Raw genomic sequence first — 14,834 nt, 5'->3', positions numbered from 1 at the left:
ACATTTCTGATATAATTGTCACTTTTCAAAAGATATGCATCATAGTATATTACAATAAGATTTCTTTTGTTTACTTTTAGAGGGATTGTGTTTACTATTAGAGAGATTAAGTTTACCTTTTAGTCAATTTGGTTATATTCATTTTGTAACCAACAATAGCATCACCCTTAATTAAGAGGGAAAGCAGGAGAAAGTCTTTGTAACAGCAGGCTACGGAAGCAGCAACAAAACCATTAAGTCATCTGATTTTCATGAGATTTACGTTTACCTTTATAGAGAATTAGTTTACTTTTGATCGAGATTTAGTTAACTTTTGATCGAGCAGTTTTTAAGATCTGAAATTCATAGAGAGCTGCCATTTAAATCAACGCAACACTTTCTAGTGTTTGTTCCAAAATCAAAACAACCAGAAGAACAGGAACGATATTATTCATTCATGAGTTAATTGTAAGTCTGCTTTTGAAGCATCATTGTAGAAGTAATTTTCCACATCAAACAATTTTATATCAAACAATAAGTTAGACATTAGTTTCTTATCAATTAGGACACCAAAAATTAGAACACCAAAAATTCGACAAAATTGGCTAACAATCACTAAATTCAGAATTACAGGTTGCGAATTTCAAGCAATTGCTTCAAAATTTTCAAATTAATCATCACTAACAAAAAAAACATCAAATATTTAGCTGAGATTACTTAGGAAATTTCGAATTTCAGCATATCATATAATACCTGATTTTGAGCTCCATTTCGTATACTCGAGAGACGAATTAAGTGCCGCAAATGAAATTTGAAGTTCAATCACCAAATTAAACAAGCGTCTTTCGAATTTGCAGCAAATTGTGACGAATCCAGATTCTATTTTGGTGTTGAAGAGAGAGACCAAAGAAGATTTTGTAGAAGAGAGAGAAAGTGTCTATGTTTGTTTTTGAAAAACTAATGCTAGGAATAACCGGCAGTTCGGATTAGATCCATCCGTTGATTTCGATTCAATCCGACGAATGAGATAGGTTCTCATTATAAGGAGGTTCTCATATTAGGAGAGGTTCTCACCAGATTATTGCATGATTATTGCATCAAATGGGCCTCTACTGTAGTACTCCGTATATTTTAAGCCATGCCATTATGAAATTAGAGACCAAAGCCATTTTCGTTAAGCTAGCTACCACGTACACTTTGATGAATGTTACAGATAACTATGTGACCTCAACATCACATATACTGCGCCCTTGGAGAGTCAGGCATCTAGCTATAGAGAAGATGAGGAGTTGTACCTCAACATTATATGATTATATGGTGGTGATTTTGGTGCTTGTAGCTTTCTACATATCTCAAGAAATTTTGATAACGCATTGGAGCTTCAAACCTTTCTCCAATCTCCGTTTGAACAATTTGGTGAATCCCTGGTGCTTGACGGCGGTCTTCAAGAAATTTTGATAACGCGTTGGAGCTTCAAACCTTTCTCCAATCTCTGTTTGAACAATTTGGTGAATCCCTGGTGCTTAACGGCTTTCTCCAGGTCTTCAAGACATTTTGATAACAAGTTGGAGCTTCAAACCTTTCTCCAATCTCCGTTTGAACAATTTGGTGAATCTCTGGTGCTTGACGGCTTTTTCCAGCTCTTCATGAAATTTTGGTGAAGTTTTGGTCATTTTGAACTTTGATACGTGATGGTGCTTGAAAGCTTTCTCCATCCTTCAATTTATATTTTATAAATTTCCGGTGCTTGAAAGCTTTCTCCGGATTGTTGGTTCGAAGTGTTGGCGCTTTTGAGCTTTCTCCATACTTCAAGTAAATGACGACAAACTTTCGGGTCATCATCTGACAAAATTAATTTTAAGACAAAATAAAACTATTTGAATTTATTTAATTTTACTCATGCCCCCACTGTCGTACTTCGTGTTAAAAATATTTGTACCATTTGAGTTTTTTGATGGAATACAATTTCAAATTATATTCCAAAATAATTTTCCATCTTTTTCTTTGATGTGGCTTCTCTTGAATTAACTTATTATCCAAGATGCCTACGTACCAAAAGACTGACTTTTTTTCAGTTTTTTGGATCAAGCCAAACGTTGTTCATTTTTTTATTTTTTGTTATGCAGTTTAGGCTCTTGCTTAGAAGCTTTGAGGGTGATCATTTTCACCTTTGCGCCGGGGATCATTGTTGAAATTTCTTGCGGACTTGTGGACCCAAATCGTCAAAGTCTCAACAAATGCCCGACAAATCGGATTTTTCTTCATAATTGGCTATCGCAACCTCCATTTCGTGAGCTCGAGTTGCAAAATCTTGGAATGTGTTAGGCTTGATTCCTTGCAAGATGTAAACCAAGTCCCAATGTATACCTTGAATGCACATGTCAACTGTAGAAGTTTCGTGCACATGATCCTTGCATTGAAGACTTAGTGTCTGCCAGCGATCGATGTATTCCACAACCGGTTCATCTTCCAACTGGTTTGTTTGTGTCAACTCCATCATGCCGACAATACGACAAGTGCTTATGAAGCGATCTGGTGAAAATTCTTCCATCTGGTCACAACTATCAATCGATCCAGATTCTAATTCGTCCACATACCAATCGAAGGCAATTTCTTACTTCACAAGCAAGTCTCCTTCGTGGCCTGCATTATACACGTTTCAATAAAATGTGCAACATATTGTTTAGGATTTCCCTTTCCATCAAGCTGCATGAATTTTGGAGGTTAATAGGCATGTCTCAACCTTTTTGCGTACGTCTTGATGTAATGACCACTTTCGTCAGGATCTATGTCAAGTTGGTGTTTAACAGTTTTAAATTGGAATCGCCATGGGGCTTTCTGCTCTTTCTTGGTTTGGACTTTACAATTGATTTAGATCCATCATTTTTGCCTTTACTTTCAGTCTCAACATTTTTGTAAGATTCACCAATTGGACGTTCTTCAAGCCTCTTGGTCAAATTAGCAATTTGTTCGTCTTGGCGTTTGATTTGGGCTTCATTTTCTTCGCCATATTTGACAAGTTTTTCAATGACTTTCTCCATATTCTCCAATTCTTCAAAATATCAACTTTTTATATCCATCGTGATAAATACTTTTAAAATATCAACTTTTTATAATTCTTTTATAAAATTAAAGATATTAATGATAAAAAATATGCATTAGCAAACGTGACTAAAGAAATGTATCAACCAGAAAAGCACCAAGGAAGTAATTCGCAAGGTCCAAGCAGTTGAGCTTGATATTGACATAACACAAACACATATGCACATGTTTTCCTGGTGTCTTATAGAGACAGAACACAAATACACAGAATTGAATCCCGTTTTGGAATAGAGATAATGTTTTTGATCAAGCAACATAATGAAACTTTGAACTATTAAAACATTAAGCGAACCTTCATTAATCAACGCATACACCAAAAAAAATAAGTGTTGAATGCAGGAACAGACCCCAAAATTGCTACTAAATTGCTTCACAAAATCCTTTGAACTGTCAAGGCGTTGAACACTATAATGACAACAGAAGTATGACCTCACCACACCACTCTTCTATTTCTTTTCCATTTTTTATAACTCAAATCACAGCAAGATAACTTGTGACGGACAACACTTATAATATACACACTGATCTTCGTCAACCAAGACTACCACATTGACCAACGACTACGTCCACCAGCAAAAATTGCGATTGAGGATGGAATAATATATGCCATGAAAAAAGAATAATGAAATAGAAGACAACAAACCAGCTCACAACACGAGCAGGCTTCATAAAGATTAAATAAATATAGGTGAAACTATTGGGATAGAATTGACTGCAATGCCAACACCTGCTGAGGTTGAAGGGATGACCAGGTCGATGCAAGAGTAGAAGGTGGTAGAGTTTGTTGAAGCTGCCTTAATAAATTGACCATTCGGCTAGCAGTTTGCTCTGTTGCAAGATCTTTACCCGCACACAATACCTGCAAGCATATCAAGGAGTCAATGATTAATCGCACGCATCCAGAAATGTATATATGAAAGCGAGGGAAGTGAACAATTATTTAAGTGAACTGAGCATATTCAACTAGTTAAATTTGGCAGACATAAATTAGAGCAACACTTGGTTATAAAATACTTCGTAACTAGCAGCAGCATGTGCAAAGGGAACAATAATATATGGTGTATGCCTACAATTTGTCAAGTTCCCAATAAAATGATGGTTCCAATACAACTTTCATGAAAATTAGTAATCATAATCAAACAGGTGTAGCATACCTCAGCAAAAACTGCAACTATTTTGGGCAAATACTGATTGTTCGGCCCTAATAAATCTCTATCAGACCTGCAGAAATGCAATAAATGTTATGACAGCCATAAGTGAAACAAAGGCGCAAACAAATACATACCTACAATAAAATTACAAGAAAACAACCCCTTCGTGGCTCTGTGCATTCCATAACTCCAAATATTAAAATAAAGAATAAAATAAACTTTATTCTTCGTTAGAGTTAGAGAGTGTGAAGGAATGAGAAAAAGTGTGAAATGATGATAATGTATTTCAAGCATTTTACCTCTCAACCATGGAACAAAGTTGATCATGCACAACCTTGGCTTCGATTAGATCTCCTTTAATTGGCAAGCAATTCAACCACATAGGAACAACCTGTCAAGTCAAATGAACAAATGTTACAAATATAATAATGGATCATGGAACGGAGGAAGGCATATGTAAATACCACACCCACTAAAACCAAAACATACTTGCAATTTAATTTGAAAATGCGTTATTTATTGATCACTAAAAATCAATTTATATTTTGCAACTTAAAATCTATAATGATTAAATTATAAATTTCACCACCAATCTAGAAACGAGGGAGTCACATATATATAGAGAGAGAGAGATATTTAGGGTCAAATAAGAAAATCCTTATAATGAGAAGATTAGACCAGAGTTTCTTTTACTTTTTCCCCCACTTCTTCATCTCCCGCGTAGTAGTTCCAGGACCATTTTCTCTCTCATCTCAAACAATAATCCATGGCACCTCCTCCTTTTCTCTCTCCTCAATCATCCATGGCACCTCCTCCTACTCTCTCTCTCTCTCCTCTTCTTGTTCTCTCTACTCAATCAATTGCTTGAAGAAACAAACTACTCCCAGAATTATGCATCATCAGTCGCCATTTTTGGAAATTGTAGCTCGAATTGGGTATTTATATCATTTTTTTTATTTTTGTGTGAAGTACTTCCTCCGCTTATTTTTACTTACAACACTTTGCCTTTTGAACTAGTCACATACTCAACTTTGTTTATTTTTTGTAATCTTTACTTAAGGAAAACCATATTCATGTGGGATCTTGTTAGATTTGACTTAATGTATATATTGTGAATATCAATTGTTTATAATTTTTACTTCGATAATAATATATATTAGTTGTTGATTATGCATTGGCAAGCGTGAAAAGCAAAGTGTTGCAACTAAAAAGAAATAGAGGAAGTATATAATGAGATTGAGATTGAATTTAATTGCTATTATATTTGAGATACGAAATTCTCGTTGTTTTTGGGGTAAGGTTGAAGCTTGTCTTCTCCCATTCATGGTGTTTAGCCCCGGGGGAAGATATTTTGCCGATTTGCATATCCAATGAGCCGAAAAAAAACAAGAGTTTGAGCTACATTTTCTCTCCTACTCAAGGAATCAACCATGCTCACTCTCACCCTGCACCTTTTCTCTACAAAGTACAAACACAACTACTCTCACCCTCAATAACGAATATACAACAATTACCAACAATAAACCCAAAAAAATTTGAAAACTGAACACAGCAATTACTGGAGAATTTTGATGAATTTAGTGAGTTGGGATAAAAAATGTGAGAAAATTGGGATAAACCTTTGATTTGGGATAAAGAATGTGAGAAAATTATTCCCATGGAAAAGGGAAGGAGACGACAAGAGAGGGGGGTGGGGGGGGGGGGGGTGTGGGGGAATTCATGCCTTTTTCTTCTGTTATTTTGGCAATCATCACAATAACTTATTTGGCCAACATTTCTCTCAAATGAAGAGATGAAAAGGAGTACCAACGGCAATGGCCACTGCAAGTTTGCAATTGAAGGGGTGAACATGGAGCAGAGAGAAAAGTGGGTTTAAATTATGGTTCTTTTTTTGGTCTTTTTTTAAAATGACGTTTTCACATTATGTATTACTCCATAGTTGCTTCAAGCGGAAATGTCAGTCGTCGGATTAATAAATCCGTAGTTGCTTCAAGCGGAAATGTCAGTCGTCGGATTAATAAATTGAAGGGTTGAAATTCCTTCTCATTTTTCTCAATATGTATATACATGTATATATATATACATATATATATTCAACTGGAAAAAGAAGAATATGATAGATAGACAAGTATAATATATACCTGAGCAGCATCTATACTATCACGATAAAACTGGCATATTTTCCCAAGAGCTGATACCGCATTGTCATAAGCCATCACATTCTCTGAGTGTGTAGCATTTGGATGCCTTATCACAACATCCAATCTTGAAAGAGCCTCTGGATACAATCCCAAATTACTTGTCAACAGATGACATTATGGTAATCAATAGCACAACACAACAAGTTAATCATACCTCCAACAAGAGCCTTGAACACAGATCCCCCATACTCGGCACAAACACCAAGACCATAAACAGCAGCCTATAGACCAGAAAATAATACAGCTGAAATACTAAATGAAACTCTAGTAATTACACAAACACAACAGGAATTTACTGTCACCTGCCGAACATCTGAATTTTCATCATTGCAAGCCTCCAACAGGAAAGGGAGGAAGGTGTCATAGTATCTGCATTACCAACACATGCAATAAATATGTAAAAACATAAAAACATAAAAACAAAGACAGGATTCAAAAGAGAAAAATATTAGTTAAGGTATCCACCTAAGTGCTGCTTCACGACAATGCTCCACAATATCATCAAATATACAAATGGCAATTCTTCTTTCTTCTGTTGTTTTATCCTTACCCTGCATACCAAAAATGAAAAACCTCATTAACTCGCAAAATCCAACCCCAAGCACAGCACAAACCACAAAACCCACTCCCAAGAACGTTAACTATCGTTGCTGGGGGCAACCGGCAATGCAGAAAAACAGAAATAAGGGCAAAGTAGCTTTTACAGTCTTACTCAATTCAATACACTATGACCTTCTCCAAAAAAATGGGGGTAGAGGAGACAATAATCGCCTTACCAAAAGATGAGGTAAAAAACAAGCGGAGAAAAACAATTAAAAGAACTAAAACTGCCGAATGACTTCTCGAGATCAAAGAAGTCGATCAAAAAGGAGAGCCTGGAAATTGAGTGCTCACCCACATGGGTGTCAAGTATGATGAGAGCTCATCAAAGAAGGGCAGGAAAGATGCCTTGAATGTCTTGATCAATGTGCCTAAGCAGTCGCCAATCTGGCTCAAACATAAAACAAAATATTATAGCATCAAAATTTCATGCAAGTCAAATTTTAAAAAAATACACATCTTAGAGATCTTGCCTATAATAATTTTAAAACTCACCTGATCAAAAAGTTCTTCTTCTTGCTCATTTTCTTCCTTAAGAATTTCTCCTTCTTCAGCGTCAAAATCCTCAGCTTTGACCCTTTCTGCTCTCTCGGCCTTTCTAGAGGCACTCGCTGTTATAACCTGCTTTATCTCATCTACTATGATTCTTACTTGGCTTTCATCCAAAAGTGTTCCAGAGACCTAATTAAACACTGAAGTTAGCATTGCTACCCATTACTTATTGGTTAACGTTGCCATAATATATTTAATAGGGTAACCTTTTGCAAAATTTTATGCATTAATAGGCTGAAGCGTAGTGTAGGGATTAAGGAAGGCACTCATGGGGAGGACAACATTCTGAATGATTGAATTAAACACTTTCCTCAAATATAAATGCTTATAAAATGAAATATCAGTGCTTAATGGAACATACCTGTACACACTCATTAAGTGCATCAAGCATGTTTGAACAGATTTCCACTTCAGGTTCCTGCATGATTAGGCAGGATTGTGTGTCAAATAAAAATCCACCCCAGCAAGACGAACAAATATGAACAATCAAACTCATCAATACTATTAACTATTGAGGAAATGGATGTAGTATATCACCTTGTGTAGAGCCTCCACCAAAGCAGGTATAATATAATCAGACAATTGCTTAACATATGACTCATTGCGACCTTGGGCTAACCCCTTTTCCACAGCTAATTTAGCAGAACGCAGAAGCTCCGGCATGGCTATACAACACAACAAATAGAAAGCACGTCAAAAGCTAAGGCTGACAGTGCCAAGAGCAGTGAAGTAACAAACAAGAAAAATACCTGACACTGCAGCCTTTCTAACTTCCTCGTGAAAATAAAATTTTAGAAGGGGAACTAATGTAGGAGCAACCTGCAAATTTTTAAAGCATCTATAATTTCCGACCACCCCTTAGATTAAAAGACACCAAGTAAAAGCAAACATGCATTCAACCACTGTGGATCTGCTACATAGGATGCCACCCTCAATCAACTCAGAAAAGACAATACGAAAGAGTAGAGAGTGACCTGGTCTATCCATGGAAAGAAACCTTCTTTCAGCTCATCGGCATAGCAACACAACATATTGCAAGCTGTAGCTTTCTCCTCAAGAACACTGGTCTTGATTCCAATTCTTTTATCCCCAAGGGTGATGGTTTCAATGCTGCAATTGAAATATAAAAATCAGGATGCACTTCCTATATGAAAGCAAAATGAACATATACAAAGGTTCTTTTGTGTAGTATAGAAGGATATCATAAACGAAAATCGGAAAATATCAGTCTATTCAAACAAGCCTATCCACCAAGGGCCATTTACAACTTAACAATATATTTTATAATATCAAGTCTGGAAAATTACTGTTATTTAGTAAATTTATTTTACTAATTAATACCTCTTTTGCTTAATTTTAATAGGCAAAATTCAGTTTCATCAGTAAACATCAGCATTAGCTTTTATCAGTTTAAAACACAGGAGTAAGATGAAAGATAGACAACTACAACAGGGAGATTCAAATATCATTCACACCCTCTTGCGTAAAGATTCATCTAATCAAACAGAAATATTGACGCAAGAGGTTTCTCCCAAAACACATCACTACAAGTACTATGCAGAAGACAGTCATAGCAGAAAAGCCAAATATTACCTCTCATCATCAGATTCATCAATATCAGCATCTGAATCTGCTGATGTGATCGTTACATCAGGCTTAAGTTGAGCAGAGTGAAGCAATGGAGGCATAACAACACTCATATAGGGAAGAAAATCTTGCCCCAGACATTTGCAGAGTCTTGCCCATGCCTGAAAAGGTACTTCATCCATTAACCATGCACACAAAATTTTGTTGATAATGCTGCAAGGAATCAGCACAGGATACCAAAACTTTTCAAACACGTAAACAAAAGTTCAGAGCTGAACCTGAAGCATATAACTAGTTGTGGGATCATCAGCTTCCAGTTGAGATCCTTGCAACTGCATAAGAACTTCCATGACCTAAAATAAAAAAGAACCAATTAAGGAGCTTATAAGGCCAATTGTAAGCAGTGATTCCACAGGTACAAGTGAAATAGAATGTTAAAAGCCAGAAGCCTAAGATTACTGAACATTTGCTCTTAGACTATGATCTTCAACTGCAAGTACAACAGCAACAGCAGCAACAAAAACAAGGTGTGGGTCCCATCAATGACAGCGAGATTTATATGCATAGCTTTAATCAGTCAAAGACAAGTACAGTAACTGTTCCATAATATGGGCAAGTATGTTTCAAACTACCTGCTTAGCATCATCTCTAAACTTCTCTTTCCCGACAGCCATTCCAACCAAGCTTATACATTCCATAGACTTTGCACGTAGCATACGATTTGCCTTATCAGTTGCATTGACCAGTATAGCTTTAAGGTATGGCATAACAGCATCATAATACTTCTGGAAAAGTTCCTGAAATTACAGAGACATTGTCAGAAATTACATAGACTCAATTAGCCAATTATACCTCTATTGTTGTAAACATAGGGTACCTGTGATGAATCAGCAACCGATGCTAATGCAGTCAAGGCTCCTTCCTGAACCATTTGCTTCCCATTCTGGATCACATAGCACAGAAACATTAAAGACAACTGCTTCACCTCATTTACAGAGAGACAGCAATCAAGTAAAAACATGATGCAATACCAACTTAGATGCAACAATCTGATGCACGCACAAGTGAAGGTAATTGTGCAAGTGAAGAAAGTACCTGCAGAAGGACAAGCAGTTTGCTCACAATACCATCTAAGTAAGGCGTCAAGATCTCTGGGGTGCAATTTTCACTGAAGTTCAAGACAGCTGAAGCAGCATGTGCCTATCAATCACAACATAGAGAAGATGAACAAAATAAAAACAAATCAAGGTGCACAATTTTCATGAATCCCCTATTTCAATAAAATCAAATAATGCAAGATGACTATGCATGAAAATACAGAATGACTTGTGTAGACAATAGTACGGAGTAGAATACAAAAAAAGAGTCGAAGAAAGATGGCAAATTCTTTGAGCTCTCTGTTTAGAGAATCAACACATAAATCTGAAAATGAAGTATAAAGTAAATATTCACATACTTCACTATAAGTTCATTTTGTTAACTGATCCACAACATTACTGTAACAGTTAATTCACATTTCTTTCAGCAGACAAACAGTAAAGTTTAAATCATAACAAAGGGGGTAATATCAGATAAGTATTCGGACGAGGAGGTTTGATTGATAGTTAGGACTATGATGACTGAACTAAAAAAAGTTATGTTCATATCATACAGGCAAACTGAGTGTAACCACTTATTCAGGTAACACGGATTCTCTAGGCTGCATATCCAGTGTCCCAAACATATGCGAAGTCAATACACCTTTGACGCAACTAATACACACCTCAGACCTGTGTATGTGATTTTATGGTGATGCTTCAGTCAAGAATTGTAAAATTATGAAGCAAGCAGAATTGTATTGTGATTATAAAATATAAATTGAAAAAGTAATCAAAAAAATATCGGAATTATAAAAATAATGTTTGATTTGATAGATTTGATCAGTATATTTTGCCTATATTCAAAAATCGTTTACATTATTATAGTTTTAGCCACTTTTAGATTATCAATTTCCACTGCTCTGTCCTACTAGTGCCCACATCCATGCAAACCAAGTGATATTACTGAAATATGTATGAAGAGTGCTTCAATTTAGAAGTAATAACTGAGGAGCTCAATACTTTACACCACAAATCCTATTATGTACTGAGTTTAAGCTATAAGAGATTTCATAGATCACTAAGATATTTTTAGAAACGTAAATCCTTTTCAGAAATGTGATCATCTGTGAGTTTTTGGATCACATAGCCAAAAGAAAGTAAGATTTGGATCCTCTATTAAATCCAATAATATTCTAAAATGCTATGCAAGTTTGATAATGTTACACAATGTTAAAAATCCTATCTCATTCTTAACTACACTTTATCAACAATTAGACACACATGCTTTGTCACACAAAAAAAATACCTTACATCCATTATTACCCTCTCCAAAAAAAAATCAAGATTATGAACAACAGAGTTGGTTGAACTCTGTATAAATTGAAGTCAAATTATATATTTCCTCCGACTTTTAATACTTGCAACATTGGTAACTTTCATGCATGCCTATTCAAAACTATGATCATTAATATCTTTAATTCTCTTTAAGCAAAAATTATAAACAGTTAATATTTTGAAAATACAAATTGAGACGAACCTAACAAGATCCTGCATGATTATGTTTTATCTTACGTATAAATCACCGACAATAGTCAAAATAGAATATGTGAATAGTGTAAAATACACAAACGTTGTGAGTATTAAAAAAAATCAGAGGAAGTATTACTTTGTCCTTAATGACAATGACATTACAACAAATCTACCTGGACACGGGGATTTTGAAAATCATCCATGGAAGACGCCAAAGCAGGCAACACACGATTATGATATTGCATTTGCAAATCTGGCCCCAAGTCTGTTGATAGTTGACCGATTGCATTAATGGCAGCCCAACGCACACGAGCATGTGGGTCTTGAAATGAATTCAACACCATTGACACAACTTGTTCTAAGTTATTTATCATCACCTGTACACTCAAATTGCAAAAGAAATTCAGTTCCCTACAACCTATTACAATTTACAGTATGACACATTAACACAAATGCATACATTAAAACAACATAGCAAAACCACTGTCCACTAAAGTTTGAAAGACAGTACCTTTGAGCAGCCCTCTGCTATTTGGGCCAAACAAATCAAAGCAGCATGATGCTTTTGCCACTCAGGAGCAGCCAAAAAAGCTGGCAACGACTCAGAGGCAACCGGAACAATGGTATTCCCTCCCAATGAAATCGACAACCTATCCAAACACTCCTGCGCAACACTATAATTACTAGACTCCCCAGCATCCTCATCCTCGGTATCAGCAGTATGCCACACAGGATCATCCTCAATATCAAGCAACATCTTCATCAATATCCCAAACAACCTTTGGATAAATTGGGGCAACTTCCTCATCATACCAGGCGCCCTCTCTCTCGCCTCAGCCAATGTAATCACAAACTCAATCGCCAAATGCCTGGTTCCTTCTTCAAGAGTCTCTGCCTCCGCAATCTGCAACATCGCTCCAACAACATCAACCAATTGCCTCCTTAAAAACCTAGGCTCCGTCCCAGCCAAATCAATCAACAATTCAAGAGCCTCCTGAGCAGTGGCTTCTTGCCCACAATTCAAAGCCTCAGTCAATGTCTGCATCATCGGAGGAAGCAAATCCTGGAACCTATCGCGATCCGAAGCGTTGGATAAGCATTGGATGAAGTTAATGGTAGCTCCTAGAGCTGCAATTCGAACCTCGGCACTCGAAGACCCTCCCAAACATTGAAAAAACACGTTATGAAGAGTATCCAAATGAGGAACCAGTGTTTCACCAATATACTGAGCCAATTGCGCAAAAATCAACAGCGCGGATTCTCGGAGCTTTGCATTATCCGAAGTCACGCATTGGAACATGAACGGCAAAAGCTCCGGCCATCCATATTCAGGGATAATTCCAGCAGCGAGCTCAGAAATAGTGTCGCACAACTTCTTCGATATCGTCTTCGTATCCTCCCGCGGAACGCAAGCAAGGAGGACGGATTTGAGCGTCGACTGAGTCGAACCACTGAGTTTAGGCCATAGGAACGAGTCGTCCCGGGTCAATAGCTTTCGGAGCAAAATCGCGGCCATGGCTCGAGCTTCCGGGTGAGGAGAAGACTGCAGAAGATGCGCCAGCTTGAGGGATAGCCCGTCAGGCTGGTGCTGCTTGCATAGATTGTATAGGGACTCGGATTGAGAGCGCTGGTCGTTGTTTGTGGACATGAGGTGAGAGATTAGGGTTTCGAAATGAGATGGATCGGGGCCGAGAATCGCCGCCATTTGAGCGTGTTGGAGCTGAGTCAACTCGGTCGCCATTGGAGGAGGTTTGGAAGGTATTGGGGAGGTTTGCGCCTCACAAAAACTGAAAAAATTTAGGGTTTTTGGGGATAATTTTTGGGGAGAGGGGGAGGAAAAAAAGAGCAGTGGAGGCGCTAAAAAGATTTCTGCTAGTCTCTTTCTCTCTCTTTCCTATTTTTTCTGTTTTTTCTTTTTTTATTAAATATAATATAATCTCGCCAACTTGGAATGTCGAGGAGGAGCAAATGAGGAGAATTTTTTGGAGGGGATTTTGGTGACGGATTCGAAAATTACTTTTTTTTTTTTTTTTTTTTTGACAGGTAAGGAAAAAATTTCATTAAAATAAAGCCATACGGCATCTACAATCAAATTTTTCCCTAAATAAGAGTAAGAACAAATCTAAAATACAATAACAAATTCTTTTGTCCAAATAACTAAATGAGCAAATACTGAAGAACGGCTCCCGAATCATGGTGTAGCCATGAAATAACTTCGATGTCAAAGCATCTTTTCGTTGTATGGAGGACCTCATTATAAACGTTATAGTCATCTTGAAAATTGAATCTGCTTCATATTCCGGATTGATCTTGATCTTCAAAGTGCATACATCATAGAAACAACACAATTTCCACCATGAAATACACAAACAATACCCCTCGACCCGATACCCACACAAAAACAGAAAACCTTTCGAAAAGAAAGGAGAAAAAACCCTGTCTTTCAAGGGAGAATCGTTCCTCTCTGGAGGAGGACGCATTATTAGACCTACAAAAACAAAAACAAAAAGTAAAGGAAAGAACACAAGAAAACAAAGCAATTGGGGCTTTCCACCGGTAAAAACCGGTGGAAGCCCCTCAAAAACTACCAATGAAGGCTAGGGTTTGGAGGAGAGAGAGAAGAGTCGTGGAGAGGAGAGTCACCTACAAACTTTTTACCTTAATCGGATTCGAAAATTACCTTGTTGTTTCTTAAGTTGTACTCTGTAACCCGTACTATATTCACATGGGCGTCGTACACTCGTGGTAGAACTGTCAAAAACTGAACCGATTCGAGAAACCGACTTGAATTAACCTATATTTTTGAGGATCCGGATCTGACCCGAGACTTGAAATGCTGTTAAAATAGAAAACCTAAAACCCGACCGTATCCAACTCGTTAAAACCGACGACCGATTTCAACCCGTTAATGCATGACCCAAACCTGGCACCTGGCCGAAATATAACTAATATCGTAACTGAGTCAACTGACCCGATCGGAAAATGACTCGAACCTGATTCAACACCCGACACGATGTCAACCCGAAATCGATTATAACCTGATTAAACATGTT

General features: G+C 37.0%; 1 protein-coding gene across 1 annotated transcript; it reads right to left on the bottom strand.

Annotated features, from left to right (window-relative positions):
- Positions 1–3,353: 3,353 nt before the first annotated feature.
- LOC110799401 (uncharacterized) lies at positions 3,354–13,746 on the bottom strand. The gene is made up of 20 exons (XM_022004664.2): positions 12,293–13,746; positions 11,955–12,158; positions 10,268–10,372; positions 10,050–10,115; positions 9,805–9,969; positions 9,451–9,525; positions 9,179–9,333; positions 8,560–8,695; positions 8,335–8,404; positions 8,123–8,250; positions 7,947–8,003; positions 7,529–7,714; positions 7,328–7,420; positions 6,899–6,984; positions 6,736–6,802; positions 6,588–6,654; positions 6,374–6,510; positions 4,532–4,623; positions 4,236–4,302; positions 3,354–3,940 (listed from the first exon to the last, which is right to left on the bottom strand). The coding sequence occupies exons 1-20, from the start codon at positions 13,520–13,522 to the stop codon at positions 3,776–3,778; spliced, it is 3,351 nt and encodes a 1,116-aa protein (XP_021860356.1). The 5' UTR covers positions 13,523–13,746; the 3' UTR covers positions 3,354–3,775.
- Positions 13,747–14,834: the final 1,088 nt, after the last annotated feature.

This window comes from Spinacia oleracea, chromosome 3, assembly GCF_020520425.1.
Source record: "Spinacia oleracea cultivar Varoflay chromosome 3, BTI_SOV_V1, whole genome shotgun sequence".
Taxonomy (NCBI): Eukaryota; Viridiplantae; Streptophyta; class Magnoliopsida; order Caryophyllales; family Amaranthaceae; genus Spinacia; species Spinacia oleracea.
This window is presented reverse-complemented; position numbering and strand designations above follow the sequence as displayed.

Bases quoted from the DNA above. Each gene is read 5' to 3' on its own strand.
- LOC110799401 (XM_022004664.2), bottom strand. From the start codon at position 13,522: ATGGCGACCGAGTTGACTCAGCTCCAACACGCTCAAATGGCGGCGATT. The intron at 9,334-9,450 runs GTTCAGCTCTGA...GTACCTTTTCAG, and splicing joins CAACTAGTTATATGCTTCAG to GCATGGGCAAGACTCTGCAA. The intron at 4,303-4,531 runs GTAAAATGCTTG...GCATTTCTGCAG, and splicing joins CTTTGTTCCATGGTTGAGAG to GTCTGATAGAGATTTATTAG.